Consider the following 24,539-nt stretch of genomic DNA (forward strand, 5'->3'; position numbering starts at 1 on the left):
AGAAATTATAAAATATTATTTCAAAAAAAATTAACCCTGTTGGAGAAGCACTTCCGGTTCACCACTTTCTCCCCCCCGAAAAAAATATACTTCACAATTACTGAGAGGATTTGTCCCACCGCTGTCCAGGGCGGGCCGTGTTGTGGGATTTGCTGGGTGGAAAGCGAGGATTTTGTTTTATTTGAAGCCGAGGTTATTTATCGGGAGGGCCTTGTCCCATGATGCTTTGCTGCAGTTGCTGAGGACAAGGTGAGTGTCAGAGACTGGGCTTCTGGCTGGGGGTTGTACCAAAGTTTGGGGTCTGTGTCTGGGGCTGACCCAAGGGCTGTGGTCTATGTCTGTACCAAGGTCTGGGGGCTGGGGTCTGAACCAAGGTCTGGGGGCTGGGGCTGTACCAAGGTCTGGGGTCTGGGGCTGAACCGGGGGCTGGGGCTGAACCAAGGGCTGGGGCTGACCCAAGGTCTGGGGTCTGGGGCTGACCCAAGGTCTGGGGTCTGGGGCTGACCCAAGGTCTGGGGTCTGGGGCTTGATGTGCTATCAATTACTCATAAAAGACTGAGAGTTAAGAGAGTAACTAAAGGCTTTTATTAACAAAAGAATGAAGGTCTGCCTCGAGTGGTCGACCGGTCCAGAATACAAAGGGCTGGGGAGCAGTCACCTTTATACTAGGACTTGTGGGAGGAGTCAGCCGAGGCATGTCCAGGCATGTACACAGTGGAATACGAACAGTGGTTTACCACATTCACCCCTTGTTTAAAATTGAGTCCGGCGGGGTGAAGTGTATTAAAAGTTAGTGTATTGGAGTCTCTCCGGAGGTCTTGTCTGCCGCTGTGATCGGCGTGGCGACGGCAGGGGTAGTGGAGCTTCCGGCGTCGAGTCCTGCGTAGGCTGTGGCACAGGCGTGTCGTCCTCGTAGATGTCGAGCGGGTCGCGGGGCCCAGGCCTGCCGTCTGCTGGGGCTGGATATCGGGTCGTGGGGGGGGGGGTGGTAGTGAGTAGTGGGTTACTGCGGCCCCCGAGGGTGCAAGGTCTCTTATGGAGACTGTGTCCTCCCGCCCGTCCGGGTATGCAATGTAAGCATACTGGGGGTTGGCGTGGAGGAGGTCGACCCTCTCGACCAGGGGGTCCGTTTTATGGGTCCTCGCGTGTCTTCTCAGTAGGACCGACCCTGGGGACGTCAGCCATGGCGGTAGCGATGTCCCCGATGTGGACTTCCTTGGGAAGACAAACACTTTCTCATGAGGGGTGGCGTTAGTGGCAGTGCAGAGCAGTGACCGAATAGAGTGGAGCGCATCGGGGAGCACATCCTGCCAGCGGGAGGTTGGAAGGCCCCTAAACTTTAAGGCTAGCAGGGCGGCCTTCCAAACTGTCGCATTTTCTCTCTCCACCTGTCCGTTCCCCCGGGGGTTGTAACTGGTGGTCCTGCTTGTGGCAATACCCCTAGTTAGCAGGTACTGACGGAGTTCGTCGCTCATAAACGATGAGCCCTGGTCGCTATGGATATAGCTGGGGAAACCGAACAGGGTGAAGAGGTCGTTCAGACATTTAATGACCGTGGCACTGGTCATGTCCGGGCAGGGGATGGCGAACGGGAAACGGGAGTACTCATCAATAATATTGAGGAAGTACACATTGCGGTCGGAGGAGGGGAGAGGCCCTTTAAAATCAACGCTCAGGCGCTCGAAGGGGCGAGTGGCTTTTATCAGGTGGGCCCTGTCTGGTCTATAAAAGTGCGGTTTGCACTCAGCGCAGACTTGGCAGTTCCTGGTCATGGTCCTGACCTCAATAGAGTAAGGCAGGTTGTGGGCCTTGATGAAGTGGAAGAACCTGGTGACCCCCGGGTGGCAGAGGTGATTGTGGAGGGCCCGCAGTCTATCGATCTGCGCGCTGGCGCAGGTGCCACGCGATAGCGCATCCGGGGGTTCATTGAGCTTCCCGGGCCGGTACAAGATCTCGTAATTGTAGGTGGAAAGTTCGATTCTCCACCTCAAGATCTTGTCATTTTTGATTTTGCCCCTCTGCTTGTTGTTAAACATGAAAGCAACTGAACGCTGGTCAGTGAGCAGGGTAAATCGTTTTCCGGCCAGGTAGTGCCTCCAATGACGCACAGCCTCCACAATCGCCTGGGCCTCCTTCTCAACAGCGGAGTGTCTGGTCTCCGGGCCTTGGAGGGTTCGTGAAAAGAAGGCCACGGGTCTCCCCGCCTGATTGAGGGTAGCGGCCAGGGCAAAGTCGGACGCGTCGCTTTCCACCTGGAAGGGGATGGATTCGTCCACTGCGTGCATGGTGGCTTTGGCAATGTCCTCCTTGATACGGTGGAAGGCTAAGCGGGCCTCTGCCGTCAAGGGAAAAGAGGTGGACTTGATCAGCAGACGGGCCTTGTCCGCATAGTAGGGGACCCACTGGGCGTAATAGGAGAAAAACCCTAGGCACCTCTTCAGGGCCTTGAGGCAGTGGGGCAGTGGGAGTTCCATAAGGGGACGCATCCGGTCGGGGTCGGGGCCGATGACTCCGTGTTCCACAACACAGCCAAGGATGGCGAGGCGGTTTGTGCGGAATATGCACTTCTCCTTGTTATATGTCAGGTTCAGGAGTTGGGCGGTGCGGAGGAATTTTTCGAGGTTTGCGTCATGGTCCTGCAAGTCACGGCCGCAGATGGTCACATTGTCCAGATATGGGAAAGTGGCCTGCAACGCATTTTGATCTACCATCCGGTCCATCTCCCTTTGGAAGACGGAGACCCCGTTGGTGACGCCAAAGGGAACCCTAAGGAAGTGATAGAGGCGGCCGTTTGCCTCAAAGGCGGTATACTGGCGGTCCTCAGGGCGGATAGGGAGCTGGTGGTACGCTGATTTCAGGTCAATGGTCGAGAAGACGCGGTACTGCGCGATCTGGTTGACCATATCAGCTATGCGGGGGAGTGGGTAGGCGTCCAGCAGGGTGTAGCGATTTATTGTCTGGCTGTAGTCGATGACCAGGCGCTGCTTCTCGCCGGTCTTAACGACCACAACCTGGGCTCGCCAGGGGCTGGTGCTGCCCTCAATAATCCCTTCCTTCAGGAGCCGCTCCACTTCGGTTTTAATGAAAACCTTGTCCCCGGCACTGTATCGCCTGCTCTTTGTGGCGATGGGCTTACAGTCGGGGGTGAGGTTAGCAAACAGTGGGGGGGGGGGGGTGACTGAGTGTGGAGAGGTTGCACCTGGTGCGCGGCGGGCAATTTGGAAGCTGCTGGCTGCGGACTGTGAGTGGGGGTAGGGGTCCACCGTACGCCATCGTAACACTTTTAAGGTGGCACTGAAAATCTAACCCCAGCAGGACGGCAGCGCAGAGGTCGGGCAGGACCAGAAGTTTAAAATGATCGTACACAGTCCCGTCTACTATGAGTGTCACCACGCAGTAGCCGCCGATGTCCGCCGACTGGGACTCGGAGGCCATAGAAATCCGCTGGTGCGCAGGCAGGACTGGGAGAGAGCAACGCCGCACCGTGTCGGGGTGGATGAAGCTCTCCGTGCTCCCAGAGTCAAAAAGGCAGATTGTATCGTGACCATTTACCTTAATGTCCATTGTGGAACTGGCCAGCTGGTGCGGTCTCGCTTGGTCCAGTGTAACGGATGCCAGCGTAGGGGTCGGTGTGTCGCTGCGGGTATCAGATGAGGCGGTGTTGGGGGCCTGCTGCGTTCCGGCTGTCGTCCAAGATGGCGGCGTCCATGATCCCCATGTGGCTGGAGGCGTCCAAAATGGCTGCTGTACCGGTGGTTCGCACTTGGCCGGGGAGGCCCAAGATGGCGGCCCGCATGGCCCACACGCGGCGCTGCTGGGGTTCGGGGTGGCTTTGGCCCTGCAGACGCTAGCGTAGTGTCCCTTCTTCCTGCAGCCCGAGCAGATTGCGTTTTCCGCCGGGCAGCGCACTCTGGGGTGTTTTGCCTGGCCACAGAAGTAGCATTTCTGGCCTTGGGGCACTGCTGTCTGGCCTTGGGACACTGCTGCGGTAGTTGGGCCGTTGCTGGGGTGTGGCTGGGGTGGCATGGCGCTATGAGGCGGTCCTACCGTGTCCCAGGCTGTCATTCCCCGCGGCGTCCACGGTGCAGAGGAGTAGGCATCCATGCCCCGGTAGGCTGCATCCAATGATAGTGCGAGTTCAGAGGCCTTGTTGAGGTCGAGGTCACTCTGCTCCAACAGTCGCTGTCGGGTGTAATTGGATCTGTGGCCCGCTACAAAAGCGTCCCGGATAAGTTCCTCTGTGTACACGGCGGCCTTTACATCCTTACAACCACAGGCCCGGCCAAGCACAGACAGTGCCTGAAGGTATTCCACGGTCGATTCCCCAGGTTGTTGTTTACGACTCCCCAGAAGGTGCCTGGCGTACACTTCGTTCACTGGGCGCGTGTACTGGTCCTTGAGGAGCTTGATAGCGTCCGCGTACGAGGTCGCGTCTTGGATGACCGAGTACACTCGGTGGTTCACTTTGGAGGTCAGGACATCCAGTTTGTCCTCGTCCGATTTGATTGCTGCGGAGGCGGTCAGGAATTTTTCGAAACACTTAAGCCAGTGAGTAAACTTGGTGGATGAGTCCGCCTCCCAATGATCTAAGTCCAGGCATGCTGGTGTGAGGATCTTCTCCATTATAAAAATTTTGTTAATAAAATTGATGTGCTATCAATTACTCATAAAAGACTGAGAGTTAAGAGAGTAACTAAAGGCTTTTATTAACAAAAGAATGAAGGTCAGCCTCGAGTGGTCGACCGGTCCAGAATACAAAGGGCTGGGGAGCAGTCACCTTTATACTAGGACTTGTGGGAGGAGTCAGCCGAGGCATGTCCAGGCATGTACACAGTGGAATACAAACAGTGGTTTACCACAGGGCTGACCCAAGGTCTGGGGTCTGGGGCTGACCCAAGGTCTGGGGCTGACCCAAGGTCTGGGGTCTGGGGCTGACCCACGGTCTGGGGTCTGGGGCTGACCCAAGGTCTGGGGGCTGGGGCTGACCCAAGGTCTGGGGGCTGGGGCTGACCCAAGGTCTGGGGGCTGGGGCTGACCCAAGGTCTGGGGGCTGGGGCTGACCCAAGGGCTGGGGCTGACCCAAGGTCTGGGGTCTGGGGCTGACCCAAGGTCTGGGGGCTGGGGCTGATCCAAGGTCTGGGGGCTGGGGCTGACCCTGACCCAAGGTCTGGGGGCTGGGGCTGACCCAAGGTCTGGGGGCTGGGGCTGACCCAAGGTCTGGGGGCTGGGGCTGACCCAAGGTCTGGGGTCTGGGGCTGACCCAAGGTCTGGGGGCTGGGGCTGACCCTGACCCAAGGTCTGGGGGCTGGGGCTGACCCAAGGTCTGGGGGCTGGGGCTGACCCAAGGTCTGGGGTCTGGGGCTGACCCAAGGTCTGGGGTCTGGGGCTGACCCAAGGTCTGGGGGCTGGGGCTGACCCAAGGTCTGGGGGCTGGGGCTGACCCAAGGTCTGGGGGCTGGGGCTGAACCTGCTCCGGGGTCTGGTCTGAACCGGCTGTTGCTACAGGGGCTGGGGGAGCTGCCCTCCCTCTCGGGTGTTACTCTCGCTTATATGTTATTCTCAGGTTCCAATTTTTCCCCTTCCCACTTGCTTGAAGAACCAAAATTGTAGCCAAGAGGGAATGCGAGTAAGAGTTGGTTCAAGTTATGAAGGGGTTTTGATAATACTCCTTCCACTTGTCACTGAGCTGCTAACTCGAGGGTAGGGAACTTGAAATCATTAACTAAAGGGCAGTGGAAGAGGTTAGAATTCAAAAAATATATATCTTCGACCAAGCTTTTGGTCATCTGTTCTAATATCTCTTTATCGAGCCCGGTGTCAAATTTTGCCTGATAATGCGCCTGGGATATTTTTCTACCTTGTAAAGGTGCTGTATAAATGCAAGTTATATACAAGGGGGTTGTTCGGACAAGGATTGTGCTACCGTGTGCCGCCTGAAAGGGTGGTGGAGGCAGACTCAATCACGGCTTTCAAAAGGGAGTTGGATAAGTACCTGAAGGGAAAATAAAATTGCAGGGCTACGGGGAAAGGGGCGGGGGAGCGGGACTAGCTGAAGTGTTCTTGTAGAGAGCCGGTACGGGCTCGACGGGCCGAATGGCCTCCTTCTGTGCTGTAACCATTCTATGATTCTATGACCAGGAACAGTGGTGCGAGCAGAATCCATAATAGATTTTAAAAGGGAAGAGGATAAGTATTTGAACAAGAACAATTTAAAAGTGTCTGAGGTGAGGGATGTAAATGGATAGTTTTTTTAGTGGGGAGGCAGCACAAGGGCCCCCTCGGGCCAAGTGGCCTCCTTTGGTGCTATAAAGTTCCAGTGAGTCTTTTGATCTGCTCTGTAATTGGATTTAACTGGTGGGGTTTAATTCTTTGCAATCTTGTCTTATTACAACAATCTTCTGGAAGATAGGTTTAAGGCTTTTACTTGTCTTGTTTGGTGTCCCGATGATTAGTTTTGCAGTGGAATTACAAGTTAAACCAGAATATATATGTATTGGCACAAGGCAGAAAAATGATGTTTTTTTATGTTCTGGGAGCATTAACTCCTAAAGAGTTGATGAATTTTCATCAGCAGCATAGCAACTGTCAGAAATCAAACCAATGTGCCCTGGCTTTGGGAGCGGGTGGCGGAATGATGGTAAAATCAGTTCTAATTATTCCTTTACTGATAGATAATGGTCACAAGCTTTTGGGGTGTTGGACCGTGAGGCAACTAGCATACCGATTGATGGAAATGATGTATCCCTGACCTTGCATTTTTGAAGTCTTTTTTGTGGGCAGCAGATGGGTGGTGGTGTCCATATTCAACTCCTTTCTAAGATTTGGTTTAAACGCTAGCCATCAATGCTAAATGTGCTTTCTTCCCGCTGTTGCAAAAATACTTTGTAAAATTGATATTAATAGTCTGTGGCTCCTGGAGAAATTTTTATTTCTATTTTGGATCTCGCACTTTTGCAAGCGCTTTATTATTTAGTTTAGTTTATGCTGTGCGGCTAGATCAGTGGCTTCTCGGTTACCAGCTCTATTGTCTGGTGGTTCTGAAGCCTGTGCTTTAGTTCTTCCCACCACCTCTTTCGATCCCTCCACTGTCTCTGATTTGTCCGATTGCTTGTCTGACATCCAGTGTTGGATGTGCAGAAATGTCCTCCAATTAAATATTGGGAAGACTGAAGCCATGGTCTTTCATCCCTGCCACACACTACAGTCCCTGACCACCATTTCCATCCCTGGCAACTGTCTGTAACTGAGCCAGACCATTTGCAGCCTTGGTGTTCCTAGAATCATAGAATGGTTACAGCACAGAAGGAGGCCCGTCGAGCCCGTGCCGGCTCTCTGCAAGAACACTTCAGCTAGTCCCACTCCCCCACCCTTTCCCTGTAACCCTGCAAATTGTTTTCCTTCAGGTACTTATCCAACTCCCTTTTGAAAGCCACGATTGAATCTGCCTCCTCCACCCTTTTCAGGTTGTGCATTCCAGATCCTAACCACTTGCTATGTAAAAAAAGTTTTTCCTCATGTCGCCTTTGGTTCTGTGTCCTCTGGTTCTCGACCCTTCCGCCAATGGGAACAGTTTCTCTCTATCTACTGTGTCTAGACCCCTCATGTTTCCACTTGTGAGGAAGAGCATAACTAGAGGCCATCAATATAAGATAGTCACCACGAAATCCAATAGGTAATTCAAAGAAAACTTCTTTACCTAGAGAATGTGGAACTCACTGCCACAGGGAGTGGATGAAGCAAATAGTATAGATGCTTTTAAGGGAAGGCTGGACAAGCATATGAGGGAGACGGGAATAGAGGGTTATACTGATAGTGTTAGATGAGGAAAGACGGGAGGAGGCTCGAGTGGAGCTTAAACACCGGCATGGACTGGTTGGGTCGAACGGACTGTTTCTGTGCCGTATATCCGATGTAAACCTCGATCAAATTTCCCCTCAACCTTCTCTGCTCTAAGGAGAACAAACCCAGATTCTCCAGTCGATCCATGTAACTGAAGTCCTCATTCCTGGAACCATTCTTTTAAATCTTTTCTGCACCCTCTCTCTAAGGCCTTCACATCCTTCCCAAAGTGCGGTGCCCAGAATTGGATACACTACTCCAGTTGAGGCTGAACCAGTGTTATATAAAGGTTCATCATAACTTCCTTGCTTTTGTACTCTATGCCTCTATTTATGAAGTCCAGGATCTCGTATGCTTTTTTAAACGCTTTCTCAGCCTTCAACGATTTGTGCACATATACCCCCTGGTCTTTCTGTTCATGCACCCACTTTAGTTTATATTGCCTCTCCTCGTTCTTCCTACCAAACTATCATTTCGCACTTTTCTGTGTTAAATTTCATCTGCCTCGCGTCTGCCCATTCCACCAGCCTGTTTATCTTCTTGAAGTCTATCACTATCCTCCTCACTGTTCACTATACCCCTGGGGAACACCACTGTACACCTTCCTCTAGTCTGAAATGCAACCGTTCACCACTACTCTCTGTTTCCTGTCACTTAGCCAATTTCCTATCCATGCTGCCACTGTCCGTTTCATTCCATGGGCTTCAACTTTGCTGGCAAGCCTATTACGTATGTGGCACTTTATCAAACGCCTTTCGGAAGTCCATGTACACCACGTCAACCGCATTGCCCTCCTCAACACTCTCTTTTACCTCATCAAAAAACTCCATCAAGTTAGTTAAACACGATTTGCCTTTAACAAATCAGTGCTGGCTTTCCTTAATTAATCCACACTTGTCCAAGTGACTGTTAATTTTGTCCCTGATTATCATTTCTAAAAGCTTCCCCATACCGAGGTTAAACTGACTGGCCTGTAGTTGCTGGGTTTATCCTTACACCCTTTATTGAACAAGGGTGTAACATTTGCAATTCTCCAGTCCTCTGGCACCAGCCCCATATCCAAGGAGGATTCTTGCCCGTCCCTGATTTGAATCGCTCCACCATTGGCAGCCATGCTTTCAGCTGCCTAGGCTCTGGAATTCCCTCCCTAAACCTCTCTCTGTACGCCTTTAAGATACTCCTTAAAACCTACCTCTTTGACCAAGCTTTTGGTCATCTGTCCTGATATCATCTCCCGTGGCTCCGTGTCAAGATTTTTTATTGATAGCGCTCTTGTGAAGCGCCTTGGCACATTTTGCTACATTAAAGGTGCTATATAAATGCAAGCTGTTGTTGAAGTGGAATTCAATGCTCTGTTTGGGGGTGGGGGGGGGGGGGGTTGTCTCTCTTGCATTAACCTCAGCTTATTCCTCTTTCAGTGGTATTTTTCTATTAGCCAGCACTTTAGAAAGATTTTCCACCTCCCAGTTTTCTTTCCTTTCCCCAACCATGAAGGTATTGGCTCATGCTGGAGTACGGTGCCATTGCTGCTGGCGCTTATTCGTGCGAGCCTCGAGTCAGTGTGTTGGGAGGATATTCAGCTGTGTGGGCCATCACAGCAGGCCAATTTATTATATTAAATAAAGAAAAGAAAGACGTGCATTTATATAGTGCCTTTCGCGACCACCGGACGTCCCAAAGCAATTTACAGCCAATGAAGTACTTTTTGAAGTGTCGTCACTGTTGTAATGTGGGAAACGCGGCAGCCAATTTGCGCACAGCAAGCTCCCACAAACAGCAATGTGATCATGACCAGATAATCTGGTTTTAGTGATGATTGAGGGATAAATATTGGCCAGGACACCAGGGAGGATTCCCCTGCTCTTCTTCAAAATAGTGCCGTGGGATCTTTTACATCCAGAGGGAGCAGAATGCTGCGGTTTAATGTCTCATCCGAAAGACGGCACCTCCAACAGTGCAGCACTCCCTCAGCCTAGCTTTATGTGCTCAAGTCCCTGGTGTGGGTCTTGAACCCACGACCTCCTGACTCAGCGGCGAGAGTGTTACCCACTGAGCCACGACTGACACGCTAAAGTTACAGTAAAGCTCGAGTAAGGGTACATGGACTGAAGATCAGAAGGGGGCAGGAGAGCAAACCGTTTAAATGAAAGAACCTCACCCAGTGGGTGGTGAAGGTGTAGAGCATTCTATGCATGGAGGTGGATAATTGTGGGAAATTCAGGAGGTAACTGAATCGATACTGCGAAGAAAAGGAGATCAAGGGTTATGAGACAGCAGTGGGCTCATCCTAGAGAGCTGCAATCACCTCTTCCAATCCTGCAAATTCCTCAAACTCTTCACAGCCTACAGAAATAATTTGATTTACTCTGCATTTTATTCACTTTTTTAAAAATTTCCTTTCCATCAGCTAGCAGGGTGATTAGCTGATTTATCGACCAATGCTCCTCTGTAGATACAATACTGTCAGTTAACTTTCCCTTTCTTCTACCCCTCCCCAGTACCTTGCCATCTAGCCTGATGACTGAACTAAAGTTAGGACTTCGTGTCCACCCCCTCCAGGTGGTTTCACTGATAAATTCACTGCCCATTGCGTTACAGGACCAGGTTTGATCCCCCTCCCTGTCTTTGCTGAGCTAGCTAGCCTTGGTTGCCGCTACAGTTGGCTTCTCTCTCTCGCATGGGGAGAAAGGGAGGGAGATTTGGTGGTTTTGCGGAGGGGGAATGCCTGTCTCTGGAAGGTTTTTATACACCGTGTTTTTTGGTTTTGTTTTCCACAGAGTAAACTCCGATCTGCTCAGCCACGCCGCCATGATGCTGCACCGCTTGTTCCAGTTTTCCACCATCCTGCGATCTGCACTTTCTGTTCAGCTCCGACGAAACATCGGGTTCACGGCAGTCGTGTTTAACAAGACCAAGAACCTCGACCCTATCCAAAAACTCTTTGTAGATAAGATCCGAGACTACGACGCTAAGAGCACGTAAGTGACTAAAAAGAAAAAAGACTTGCATTGATATAGCGCCTGTCACGACCTTGGGGCATCCCAAAGCACCTTGCAGCCAATGAAGTATTTTTGAAGTGGAGTCACTGTTATAATGTAGGAAATGTGGCAGTTAATTTGCACACAGCAAGCTCCCACAAACAGCAATGAGATAATGACCAGGTAAACCTGTTTTCGTGATGTTGGTTGAGGGATAAATGTTGGCCAGGAAACTGGGGAGAACTCCCCTGCTTGTCTTCGAAATAGTGCCGTGGGAGCTTTTACGTCGACCTGAGAGAGCAGAAGTGGCCTTAGTTTTACATCTCGCCTCTCCGGTGGACATAAAAGATCGCATCGAAGAAGAGCAGGGGAGTTCTTCCCGGTGTCCTGGCCAATATTTATCCCTCAACCAACATCACTGAAAAACAGATTATCCGGTCATTATCACATTGCTGTTTGTGGGAGCTTGCTGTGCACAAATTGGCTGCCACATTTTCTACATTACAACAGTCACTACACTTCGAGAAGTACCTCAGGGGCTGTAAAGCACTTTGTGATGCCCTCGGGTTGTGAAAGGTGCTATGTCTGTCTCGGAAGATGTCGGATAACACTCTGTAGCGGGAACGCTGTTTGTATTTTTATTTCCCCGCCCACCCCCCTCTGTAAGGCACTGAGGTCAAATGTAGTGGCCCATCTGCTGCCGCCCCAGCAGAGCTTGGCTAACCCCGCACAGAGCAGCAATGAAATCACTCCCAAAGGATTTACAAGCACCCTCAGTTGTCCCAGTTTCTCTCTGCTTAAGGTCATTCAATCAGTGTTTCGATGTAGCATCTCGTCTGCAGCATCCCGAAGATCTGCTTTCTCGATTTTTGTGAAGACAGTGAGCTGCAGGCTGGACTTTCCATTTCTCTTCAACCAGAGAATAGGGAGGAAAAAAACAAAGCAATAGGGAGTTTTTTTTTTTCAATTGAGCAACTTCGATGAAGACCCAAGACCACTAAGTCAGCACCAAGGCTGAGAGGTAGGCGTGGAAATTGAGAAGTAGTGGTAAAATAACCTTAAACTTGGGTTTTAAAAGGAGGAAGAAGACGGCTTTGATTGGATTCTAGGTGAATGGCATTCATGGTGTTTACACTTAATCCAATCCCCATCTACAAGATGCACTGCAGCAACTCGCCAAGGCTTCTTCGGCAGCATCTCCCAAACCCGCGACCTCTTCCACCTAGAAGGACAAGGGCAGCAGGTGCATGGGAACACCACCACCTCAAAGTTCCCCTCCAAGTCACACACCATCCTGACTTAGAAATATATCGCCAGTTCCTTCATCGTCGCTGGGTCAAAATCCTGGAACTCCCTCCTTAACAGCACTGTGGGAGTAATTTCACTGCAGGGACTGCAGTGGTTCAAGAAGGCGGCTCACCACCACCTTCTCCAAGGGCAATTAGAGATGGGCAATAAATGCTGGCCTTGCCCGCGACGCCCACATCCCAGGAACGAATTTTAAAAATTCAGTCAGTAAACCCCGTTTTTACGGTGCTAGTACATAAGCAGTTTGAGGGAGGGAAGGCGATCCACCGTTGAGGTTGTGGGAAAGAATGAGCTACAGTAGGATATGGAGCGACAAGTCACGAGGGAGGTGTAGTACTCAAATAAAATTACTTTATTTGAAATTCAAGAGGGGCGGGGAGAATGCACGCCAATACAGAACCAGAGAGGTGCAGGTTTAACTTAAGGCTTAGTAATGATACCGGCAGAATCACGTTGGTTGTGAATTGGTTACAATGGGGTGGGTAATGTCTGTGTGAGACCAAGGTATTTGACATAAATCTTCATTTTCCTTCCTGCCCTATAAATACAGGAAAGCGGGTGGTCCTGTTGACGCTGGGGCAGAGTACCAGAAGAACATGGACGAGGAGATCACCAAGCTGCAGCGGCTCTATGGGGGAGGAGATCTCCTCAGATTCCCAGATTTCAAATTTGAAGGTAAGGTGTTCTGGAAGATGCGAAGGAACCCTGTAAGCAAGTGTTGGTGTGTCTGCGCGGCACCCCCGGCAAGTGTTGGCGTTGCCCCATACCACAATTCTAATGGGTAACGGAGGTTCCCACTGTAGAAATGCAGATGCAGAGAGGATATTTCCCCTCGTGGGGAAATCCAGAACTCGGGGGGCATAGTTTCAGAACAAAGGGTCGCCCTTTTAGAACTGAGACGAGGAGGAATTTCTTCTCTGAGGGTCGTAAATCTGTGGAATTCTCTGCCCCAGAGAGCTGTGGAGGCTGGGTCATTAAATACATTTAAGGTGGAGATAGACAGATTTTTGCAAGATAAGGGAGTGAAGGGTTATGGGGAGTGGGCAGGGAAGTGGCTTTGAGCCCAAGATCAGCCATGATCTTATTGAATGGTGGAGCAGGCTCGAGGGGCCAAGTGGCCTATTCCTGCTTCTATTTCTTATGTTCTAAATATTGGACGGTGCTTTGCAATGTGAAATTACAGTGCAGCTATTATTTAACTTAAATACAAAGTGGTTGTACTTGAGTGTACTGGTCCTGTGCTAGTGGGCTGCTTCAGGGCAGATTCTTACTTGTGGCCTCTGCAGTGCCGAACCGTCGGCATGTGACTTGCGCAACTTGTCTTAACTTTCAAAGCAGCTGGAGTAGAAAAGCATCTTTTTGCTGATGGCGCCGAGCGACACGGACTAGTCGAGGCGCAGGGGCTGGACGATTGGCCTCGAGTGAGGGAGCGGCCATTGGAACAGTCATTAAAAACTAAAAGCTTAAATTCCAGAGGAAAGGTTTTCTGATAAACTTGTCTTTTTTAAAAACTTTTTTCCCCTAATTTTAGAACCGAAATTTGATGAAGTCAGCAAGTGATTCGTGTCTGCAGAAAGGAAAGGACCGCCTGTTCTTCGCTGATGTTTCCTGAAACTGTAAAATTGTAACTTAATAAAACATTTATTGGATTAAAGTACATCTTTGTTGTGTTGATTGCACAGCTCACTCCCCGTAGTCTGGGTGTCTGTTCTGTACGTGTACCCCATACACAAGTTTATACATGAGTCAGTCAGTTTGGTTGACTCTCTCCCTCCTCGTCCTCCAGCCTGGCACTCTTAGGACGCTCGTTCAGACGCCAACCTTGTAGATGATGTTGTGCGTGCTGCTTCCTATTCTCCTGCTCAGTGCAATAAACAAAGTGATGACGCCAGTGCGAGAACACACTCCGCATCCCTCTTATTCCCTCACTGAAGGCGACAGTGGCTCTGAAATCTGCGCCTGTGTGCAAAACTTGAAGAGTTGGGAGTTTATCTTTCAAACGAAAACGGATCTAACAAACCGAAGCCACCCATCAATCAGAGACGGGACACTACGTAGAGGGAAATAACAACAGAAAATGCTGGAAAAACTCAGCAGGCCAGGCAACATCCGTGGAGAGAAATTAGAGTCAACGTTTCGGGTCAAACCCTTTGTCAAGACTTTTGCTATCGCACTACGTAGAGGGATCTGTTTTCCTTATGGGGTATCCAATCTTTGACTTTGAGCGCTGCGTAGGTGTATCCGCTCATGAGACACCTACAATGTCTAAATCCATGTTCCCAATTAATTTGCATGAACCTCACGTTACTGATACTAACAGATCTTGGTGTTCAGACTTGGGATTTATTTGCTAATGACAGCAGTCGAACCTTTAAGCCTATAAAAGGTAAACAGGACAAACCAGCGAACAAGCGTAAATGGAAAAGTTGCTTGGACTCGGGGGCTGGATTTTGTCCATGGGGTGTGACGTGGACCCTTGTTCTCGAGTAGTGGGAGGAAAGGAATGGGGCTCTTCACCAAACTCTCCTATATATTTAAAAAAAAAAAAAAAAAAAAAAAAATCTCAACTTACTTTAAAAGAATGTTGGAGGCCATGGTACATTTTCAGCATACATTGATGGTGGGGGTGAGATTCTCCGAGGGTTCTCTTGCGCCTAAGCTAAAACTTTGGTGTGTGAGCCAAACTCAAGATAAATGGCAGACAAGTGGGAGAAACCCTGCAGAAATTAATCCTCCAATAAAGATTTTTTTTATTCGTTTATGGGATGTGGGCGTCGCTGGTAAGGCCAGCATTTATTGCCCCTCCCTAATTGCACTCGAGAAGGTGGTGGTGAGCCACCGCTGCAGTCCGTGTGGTGAAGGTACTCCCACGCAGCACGGTGGCATAGTGGTTAGCACTGTTGCCTCACAGCGCCAGGGACCCGGGTTCGAATCCGGCCTCGGGCGACTGTCTGTGTGGAGTTTGCACATTCTCCCCGTGTTTGCGTGGGTTTCCTCCGGGTGCTCCGGTTTCCTCCCACAGTCCAAAGATGTGCAGGTTAGGTTGATTGGCCATGATAAAAAAATTGACCCTTAGTGTTAGGGGGATTAAATGCGTGGGGTTACGGGGATAGGGTGGGGTTGGTGTAGGGGTTACGGGGATTGGGTGGGATATGTGTCGGTGCAGGCTCGATGGGCCGAAATGGCCTCTATCTGCACTGTGGGGTTTCTGTGAATGCTGTTAGGGAGGGAGTTCCAGGATTTTGACCCAGCGACGATGAAGGAACGGCGATATACTTCAAGTCAGGAAGGTGTGTGACTTGGAGGTGGTGTTCCCATGTGCCTGCTGCCCTTGTCCTTCTAGGTGGAAGAGGTCGTGGGTTTGGGAGGTGCTGTCGAAGAAGCCTTGGCGAGTTGCTGCAGTGCATCTTGTAGATGGTACACACTGCAGCCACGGTCCGCCGGTGGTGGAGGGAGTGAATGTTTAAGGTGGTGGATGGGGTGCCAATCAAGTGGGCTGCTTTGTCCTGGATGGTGTCGAGCTTCTTGAGTGTTGTTGGAGCTGCACTCATCCAGGCAAGTGGAGAGTATTCCATCACACTCCTTACTTGTGCCTTGTAGATGGTGGAAAGGCTTTGGGGAGTCAGGAGGTGAGACACTCGCCGCAGAATACCCAGCCTTTGATCTGCTCTTGTTGCCACAGTATTTATGTGGCTGGTCCAGTTAAGTTTCTGGTCAATGGTGACTCCCAGGATGTTGATGGTGGGGGATCTGGCGATGGTAATGCCATTGAATGTCAAGTGGCGGTGGTTAGACTCCCGCTTGTTGGAGATAATCATTGCCTGGCACTTGTGTGGCGCGAATGTTACCTGCCACTTATCAGCCCAAGCCTGAATGTCGTCCAGGTCTTGTTAGATGCAGGCATAGACTGCTTCAATATCTGAGGAGTTGTGAATGGCAATGAACACTCTGCAGTCATCAGCGAACATCCCCATTTCTGACCTTATGATGGAGGGAAGGTCATTGATGAAGCAGCTGAAGATGGTTGGGCCTAGGACACTGCCCTGAGGAACTCCTGCAGCGATGTCCTGGGGCTGAGATGATTGACCTTCAATCACCACAACCATCTTCCTTTGTGCTAGGTACGACGCCAGCCAGTGGAGTTTTCCCCGATTCCCATTGACTTCAGTTTTACTAGGGCTCCTTGATGGCGCCCTCGGTCAAATGCTGCCTTGATGTCAAGGGCAGTCACTCTCACCTCACCTCTGGAATTCAGCTCCTTTGTCCATGTTTGGACCAAGGCTGTAATGAGGTCGGGAGCCAAGTGGTCTTGGTAGAACCCAAACTGGGCATCAGTGAGCAGGATATTGGTAAGTGCCGCTTGATAGCACTGTCGGTGACACCTTCCATCACTTTGCTGATGATTGAGAGTAGACTGATGGGGCGGTTATTGGCCGGGTTCAATTTGTCCTTTTTGTGGACAGGACATACCTGGGTAGTTTTCCAGTGTCGGATAGATGCCAGTGTTGTAGCTGTACTGGAACAGCTTGGCTAGAGGTGCGGCTAGTTCTGGAGCACAAGTTTTCAGCACGACAGCCAGGATGTTGTCAGGGCCCACAGCCTTTGCTGTATCCAGTGCGTTCAGCCATTTCTTGATATCAGGTGGAGTGAATCGAATTGGCTGAAAACTGGCTTCTGTGATGGTGGGGACCTCAGGAGGAGGCGGATATGGATCATCCACTCGGCACCTTTGGCTGAAGATTGTTGCAAATGCTTCAGCCTTGTCTTTTGCACTCACATGCTGGGCTCCACCATCATTGAGGATGGGGATATTCATGGCGCCTCCTCCCGTTTGTTCTTTAATGGTCCCCCACCATTCACGACTGGATGTGGCAGGACTGCAGAGCTTTGATCTGATTCATTAATTGTGGAATCGCTTAGCTCTGTCTACAGCATGCTGCTTCCGCTGTTTAGCATGCATGTAGTCCTGTGTTGCAGCTTCCCCAGGTTGCTACCTTATTTTTAGGTACGCCTGCTGCTGCTCCTGGCATGCTCTTCTACACTCCTTATTGAACCAGGGTTGGTCCCCTGGCTTGATGGTAATGGTAGAGTGAGGGCTATGCCAGGCCATGAGGTTACAGATTATGGTGGAATACAATTCTGATGCTGATGGCCCACAGCGCCTCATGGATGTCCAGTTTTGAGCTGCTAGATCTGTTCTGAATCTATCCCATTTAGCAAGGTGGTAGTGCCACACAACATGGTGGAGGATGTCCTCAGTGTGAAGATGGGACCTTGTCTCCACAATGACTGCGGTGGTCACTGCTACCACAGTCATGGACTGATGCATATGCGACAGGTAGATTGGTGAGGATAAGGTCAAGTAGGTTTTTCCCCTCGTGTTGGTTCTCTCACCATCGGCCGCAGGCCCAGTCTGACAGCTATGTCCTTCAGGACTTGGTCAGCCCAGTCAGTAGTGGTGCTACCGAGCCACTCTTGGTGATGGACATTGAAGTCTTCCACCCAGAGTACATTCTGTGCCCTTGCTACCCTCAGTGCTTCTTCCAAGTGGTGTTCAACATGGAGGAGTACTGATTCATCAGCTGAGGGAGGGGGGTAGGTGGTAATCAGCAGGAGGTTTCCTTTCCCATGCTTGACCTGAAGCCGTGAGACTTCATAGGGTCTACGGTCAATGTTGAGGACTCCCAGGGCTACTCCTGACTGTATACCACTGTGCCGCCACCTCTGGTGGGTCTGTCCTGCCGGTGGGACAGGACATACCCAGGGATGGTGATGGAGGAGTTTGGGACATTGGCAGAAAGGTATGATTCTGTGAGTATGACTATGTCAGGCTGTTGTTTGACTAGTCTGTGGGACAGCTCTCCCAATTTTGGTACAAGTCCCCAGATGTTGGTGAGGAGGACTCTGCAGGGTTGACTGGGCTGGGTGTGCTGTTGCCATGTCTGAAGCCGGTGCCTAGTTTGATGCCGGGTGGTCCGTCCGGTTTTATTCTTATTAATGTTTCTCGTAGCAGTTTGTTACAACTGAGTGACTTGCTAGGCCATTTCAGAGGGCAGTTAAGAGTCAACCACATTGCTGTGGTGCTGGAGTCATATATAGGCCAGACCAGGTAAGGACAGCAGATTTCCTTCCTTGAAAGACATTAGTGAACCAGATGGGTTTTTACGACAATCCGATAGTTTCATGGTCACCGTTACTGATACTGGCTTTTTATTCCAGATTTACTTAATTGACTGAAATTAAATTCCCCAGCTGCCGTGGTGGGATTTGAACTCACGTTTCCGGATTAATAGTCCAGTAACCTAACTACCATCCCCTCAAATGTGCATTTATATAGCACCTTTCAGGACCTCCCAAAGCGCTTCACCAGCCAATGAAGTACTTTTGAAGTGTGGTTGTTGTAATGTAGGGAAAGAATGTGTTGCTGTTACAGGTAGACTATCCTTTATCCGAAAACCTCGGGACCAGCCGAGTTTCGGATAAAGGAGAATTTCGGATTTCGGAAGGGGGGTCGGCGGGGGGTCGTGCACACGACTTACGCTGACGCTCAGCGTAAGTCAGTCGGGGTCGGCGCCGGCGGGGTCCGCGGGGGGGGGTCGGGGCCGGCGGCGGGGTCGGCAGTTGTCGGGGCTGGCGGTTGTCGGGGCTGGCGGGGGGGTTGGCGGTTGTCGGGGCCGGCGGGGTCGGCGGTTGTCGGGGCCGGCGGGGTCCGCGGGGGGGGGGGTCGGCAGTTGTCGGGGTCGGCGGTTGTCGGGGCCGGCGGGGGGGTCGTGCGCACGACTTACCCTTTATCCGAACTTCCGAAACCGGAACCCTCTAAAAACCGAAGGTTTTTTCGTTCGTACGCACGACTTACGCTGAACGAAAAAACCTTCGGTTTTTAGAGGGTTTCGGTTTTCGGAAGTCCGGATAAAGGGTAGTCTACCTGTATTGACTACAGTAATGTCGCACTGTTCGAGATCTGGTGTTTTAGTTGGTAGTGGGATGGGTCACCGTTCTGGTGATTCTTCAGTAAGTAAAGTGATTCACCAGGTGAGGTTGCGTGGTTATGTTACTGGACTAGTAATCCAGGAGCCTGCACTAATCATCCAGAGAACTAAGCCATACTTGGGGGTCAAGGAGTTTCACACACAATCAGTGTAACAATTGAAAGTTCCACATACTGTTTAATCAGTGTCAATACAGTACCTTAGGTTCAACATTGGGTCAATAAAGGAGTTAAGTCATTAGCAGATAAACATTGAGTTAAAATTACAAGATGTGCTCTGTTAAAAGTTGAAGTGTTTTTTTAAACTCCGTGTTAATGCACAGCAACATAAAATACATCGGCACCATTTCACGTTGCATAACTCAAAGCAGCTAAAAACATGTAAAAAGTGCTTGCATTCAAAGAACTAGTTTCAACTCATATTTATAAAGAAATGCAAACAGAAAATGCTGGAAATACACAAGACCCATCAGCATCTAAAAAGGCACAAGACGGGTTAATGTTTCTGGCGTGGGCCCTTCATCAGAACGAACTTGGGAGACAAGCAAACCCTTTTACAGCAATCATGTTCAAACCTTTCTGTGTGGGGACCCTCTTCAAATACTGGTATATTCCTGGGGGCCCCTCCTGCAAAGACTAATTGAATTTTTTATGTTTTTTATTTTTTTATTTTTTAAAAAGGACTTTCACGGGATGTGGGCTTCGCTGGCAAGGCCAGCGTTTATTGCCCATTCCCAACTGCCCTGGAGAAGGTGGTGGTGAGTCGCCTTATACAACGGAGTGGCTTGCTGGGCTATTTCAAGAGTCAATCACATTGCTGTGGGTCTGGAGTCACAAATAGGCAGAAGTAAGGACGGCAGATTTCCTTCCCTAAAGGATGGGTTTTTACAACAATCCGGTAGTTTCATGGTCACCGTTACTAATACTAGCTTTTTATTCCAGATTTAATGAATGAACTGAATTTAAATTCCCCAGCTGCCGTGGTGGGATTTGAACTCATGGCTCTGGTTCATTAGTCCAGTAACATAACCACTATGCTACTGTACCCATAAGCCTGGGAGGCCTCTGCAAATACTGATATATTCCTGGGGATCCTCTGCAAATACTGATATATTCCTGGGGGCCCTCTGCAAATACTGATATATTCCTGGGGATCCTCTGCAAATACTGATATATTCCTGGGGATCCTCTGCAAATACTGATATATTCCTGGGGGCCCTCTGCAAATACTGATATTCCTGGGGTCCCTCTGCAAATACTGATATATTCCTGGGGGCCCTCTGCAAATACTGATATATTCCTGGGGATCCTCTGCAAATACTGATATATTCCTGGGGATCCTCTGCAAATACTGATATATTCCTGGGGATCCTCTGCAAATACTGATATATTCCTGGGGTCCCTCTGCAAAGACGGATATATTCCTGGGGTCCCTCTGCAAATACTGATATATTCCTGGGGATCCTCTGCAAATACTGATATATTCCTGGGGATCCTCTGCAAATACTGATATATTCCTGGGGATCCTCTGCAAATACTGATATATTCCTGGGGATCCTCTGCAAATACTGATATATTCCTGGGGATCCTCTGCAAATACTGATATATTCCTGGGGATCCTCTGCAAATACTGATATTCCTGGGGATCCTCCCGTAAATATTGATACACTTCTGGGGACCCACCCCACCTGCAAAGATTAATCTATCGTAGGAATTCCCCCTGCAAATACTGATATATTCCTGGGTACCCTCATTGCTAATACTGATATACACTCAGGGATCCCATTTAAAAATTCTCACGGTCCCCTGCAAATACTGATGGAGTCTCATGCATTCCTGGGCACCCTCTGTCCCAACTTTCTGAAAGACAGCATGATAGCTATTGTAAGAACAGGAGGCCATGCAGCCTCTCGAGCCTGTTCTGCTCCGCCATTCAATCAGCTCATGGCTGATCTGTACCTCAACTCCATTTACCCGCCTTTTCTCCACATCCCTCGGCACCCTTACCTAACAAAAATCTATGAACCTCAGTCTTGAAAATTGCAATTGACCCAGCATTCACAGGCTTTTGGGGGGAGAGAATTCCAGATTTCCACTACCCTTTGTGTGAAGAAGTGCTTCCTGATGTCGCTCCTGAACGGCCTGGCTGTAATTTTAAGATTGTGTCCCCTTGTTCTTGATTCCCCCACCAGGGGAAACAGTTTCTCCGTATCTACCCTATCAAATCCCTTTACCATTTTAAACATCTCAATTAGATCACCCCTCAGCAGTCTAAGCACAACAGAATACAAACGAAATTTATGCAACCTGGCCTCATAATTTAACTCTTTAAGCCTTACTGTCATTCCGGTGAATCTGTACTGTATCCCTTCCAAGTCCAATATACCCTTCTTGAAGTGTGTTGGCCAAAACTGAACGCAGTACTCCAGATGGGGGTCTGACCAAGGCTCTATAAAACTGAAGCATCACTTTTGAATGCCAACCCCTCGTTGAGATAAAGGCCAACATTCGATCAGCCATTTTGATTAATTGTTGTACCTGTGCACTGGCTTTTAGTGATTTGCGTACATGGACGCTTAAATCCCTTTGCTCCTCCACAGCTCTCTGTCTCTCCTCGTACATTAAGGAAGTAGACTGTCTTTCTCAGTGGATGACCTCACCCTTCCCCACTGCCAGAGTCTTTCCCACTTAGTCTCTCTAAGCAAAGGAAATCAGTGCCATCATTTGTGGAAAAATGTGCATTAGTATTCCGTGATGAGCTAGTAAATCAACAAATATATAGAAAAAAAAACACAGAAGTCTTGAGACACTTTGCTTACAGACCCACCAGATATCCACCCATGGATCCCGTGAGGCCTGTTTCAGCGTTATAGGCCAGGGGGTTTAGAAAGAGCTGTTCTTAATACTGTTGGCTCACTGCTGTGGCTCATTGGGCAGCACTCCTGCCTATGAGTCACAAGGCTGTGGGTTCAAGACACGCTCCAGAGGCTTGAGCACATTTATGTAGGCTGACAGTCCCAGTGCAGTACTGAGGAAGTGCTGCGCTGCCAGAGGTGCCGCCTTTCGGATGGGGCGTTGAACCGAGGCCCCGCCTGCCCTCTCAGGTGGACGTAAAAGATTCCCATGGCACTGTTTCGAAGAGCAGGAGAGTTCTCCCTGGTGTCCTGGGCCAATATTTATCCGTCAATCAACATCACTAAAAGATACGATAGCAAAATACTGCGGATGCTGGAAATCCGAAATAACAACAAGAAAACGCTGGAAAAACTCAGGTCAGGCAGCATCTGTGGAGAGAGAAACAGAGTTAAGGTTTCAGGTCAATGACCTTTCGTCTGACGAATGGTCATCGACCTGAAATGTTAGCTCGGTTTCTCTCTTCACGGATGCTGCCCTGGCCTGCTGAGTTGTTCCAGTGTTTTCTGTTGTTATCACAAAGATAGATTATCTGGTCATTATCACATTGCTGTTTGTGGGAATTTGCTGTGTGCAAATTGGCTGCCGTGTTTCCCACATTACAACAGTGACTACACTGCCTGTGGAGCGCTTTGGGACAGCCGGAGATGGCGAAAGGCGCTGTATAAATGCAAGTCTTCCTTTATTGGCGGACAAATCCTAAATCAGACCAAGATAGCAGTAATTTGAGATATGTGCAAATTAATGAGGGCCATGGATTTAGATACATATCAGCACAGATGGGACCGAGGTGCCTGGGTTTCGAGGGCTGGATTGCAAGGGGTCACAGACGCCCCTGCTTTATAGGACTGAATAAAAAGAGTAGGTGCGGTGTGGCTAAAAAAGAAAAGGACTTGCATTTATATAGCGCCTTTCACGATCTCGGGGAGTCCCAAAGCGCTTTACAGCCAATGAAGTACTTTTGAAGTGTAGTCACTGTTGTAATGTGGGAAACGCAGCAGCCAATTTGCGCACAGCAAGCTCCCACAAACAGCAATGTGATAATGACCGGATAATCTCATTTTAGTGACACAGGTTGAGGGATAAATGTTGGCCAGGACACCGGGAGAATTCATTAGTTTAGATAAAAGTTAGTCAGAACTTCTGACTCTTCCTGGATTTCCAGCATTTACAGTTCTCTTCCCTCTTTTATAAAAAAAAAACCTAATTTAATATGAAATTCAAACGTAGAAAACAAAGTCCCTTTCTCTTCCGTACCAGGACCCTGTTTAATGGAATGTGGGGTCTGTGGGACTTTCCTTATTTTAATAGGCGGTGGTTTATGTGCACGGATGTGAGCCAGTAGTACTTCAACTGTCACACACTGGACGCGGTCTTCAATCGGACGATTCAAAGCTACTTTTGAGTACAAGTCATTGGGGTAGGTCTTGACTTTGTGGGATAGTGTAAAATAAGTGGCAGAGAGTCGGCAGCCCCGTCTTCCATCTCTTCCCCAATCATATTTCCATCAAAGTCAAGCGGGAGAGATGTAAAATGGCCGGCTGCCGACTCGCTATCAACCACAACTTGTATTTATACAGCGCCTTAAACCTAGTAAAACATCCCCAAGGCGCTTCACAGGAGTGTAATCGCACAACAATCGACACCGAGCCACGTAAAGGGATAGCAGGACAGGTTGGTCACGGAGGCCGGTTTGAAGGAGCGTCGGAAAAGGAGCAGAGGGAGGCAGAGGGGTTTAGGGAGGGAATTCCAGAGCTTAGTGTCGAGGCAGCTGAAGGCACGGACCCGCCAACGGTGGAGCGAAGGAAATCGGGGGATGCGCAAGAGGCCAGAGGTGAAGGAGAAGAGTCAAGGTCTACCCCACTGTTCTAACTACAAGCCGAATATTCTTTACGGATACGGATAGTGGTTTGGAATTCTTCACGGACGTACTGGCCTTCTCTCCGCTTCAGATAATGAAAGACTTGGTGTGTTTGAAATTCTGCGACAGGAAAGAATAATAGAAAATCAGGGAAATGTATATACCTGCAAAATCTATAAGTGAGAAAAGTATCTGGAGAAAAAAAACAGCAAGAGAGCCAGTCATTTCATGCCAGTTTCTTCTGGCCTGGAGCCAGAAGTACCTCCCAATCTGCCATCTCCCCTCACCACCAACTGACTGACCTCAGGATGTGCTTACTTACAGCCACTGGGCTTGGTGGCCTTAGAAGGACAGGGTGAGGTTAAACACCTGCACCTCAGCAGCTGTATTACACCCTGCGCGTCCCAGGATGTGAAGTTCCCGTTCGCCACGCCACGACGTGTCGTCTGGCTTATGGTGATTAGCGTCACGGCAGACCCACCAGGATTTAGCACAGACACACAGCAGATGCGCCAGTCTCCACTTTCTCCGCACACCCCCTCGTCGCCCGACAGACGTTCTGCCCCCACCCCCCTCTCTGTACTGAGGACGTCGGCTCACGGTAGGATGACGTTTCCACTGATGCCAGCTACTCTCTTGCACACCATCTGAC

General features: G+C 49.7%; 3 protein-coding genes across 4 annotated transcripts in view; 1 reads left to right on the forward strand and 2 right to left on the reverse strand.

Annotated features, from left to right (window-relative positions):
- Positions 1-166, reverse strand: part of gabpa (GA binding protein transcription factor subunit alpha) — a 384,408-nt gene extending 384,242 nt beyond the window's left edge. Inside the window, exon 1 of one of the 2 annotated variants that reach the window (XM_086007248.1) lies at positions 102-166. The gene's annotated coding sequence lies outside the window, so the exon portion shown is untranslated. The remainder of the gene's footprint in view (positions 1-101) is intronic. The other variant, XM_086007246.1, reaches the window with a different exon arrangement.
- atp5pf (ATP synthase peripheral stalk subunit F6) lies at positions 135-13,782 on the forward strand. Its single transcript, XM_086007253.1, has 4 exons — positions 135-249; positions 10,617-10,817; positions 12,676-12,800; positions 13,657-13,782. The coding sequence occupies exons 2-4, from the start codon at positions 10,648-10,650 to the stop codon at positions 13,683-13,685; spliced, it is 324 nt and encodes a 107-aa protein (XP_085863379.1). The 5' UTR covers positions 135-249; positions 10,617-10,647; the 3' UTR covers positions 13,686-13,782.
- A 5,483-nt stretch (positions 13,783-19,265) lies between these two features.
- The window catches only part of jam2a (junctional adhesion molecule 2a), a 77,509-nt gene continuing 72,235 nt past the window's right edge, over positions 19,266-24,539 (reverse strand). The window contains exon 10 of the mRNA XM_086007254.1: positions 19,266-24,007. Within this exon, the coding sequence (XP_085863380.1) occupies positions 23,975-24,007 (33 nt within the window). The 3' untranslated portion in view covers positions 19,266-23,974. The remainder of the gene's footprint in view (positions 24,008-24,539) is intronic.

Source organism: Somniosus microcephalus, chromosome 14 (genome assembly GCF_052327205.1).
Source record: "Somniosus microcephalus isolate GS21.2 chromosome 14, FLI_Smic_1.0, whole genome shotgun sequence".
Lineage (NCBI taxonomy): Eukaryota > Metazoa > Chordata > Chondrichthyes > Squaliformes > Somniosidae > Somniosus > Somniosus microcephalus.

What these genes read in the sequence shown, in the direction of transcription:
- atp5pf (XM_086007253.1), top strand. Translation starts at nt 10,648, where the DNA reads ATGATGCTGCACCGCTTGTTCCAGTTTTCCACCATCCTGCGATCTGCA. An exon ending in GACTACGACGCTAAGAGCAC is followed by an intron (nt 10,818 to 12,675) that starts GTAAGTGACTAA and finishes CTATAAATACAG; the next exon opens with GAAAGCGGGTGGTCCTGTTG. An exon ending in CCCAGATTTCAAATTTGAAG is followed by an intron (nt 12,801 to 13,656) that starts GTAAGGTGTTCT and finishes CCCTAATTTTAG; the next exon opens with AACCGAAATTTGATGAAGTC.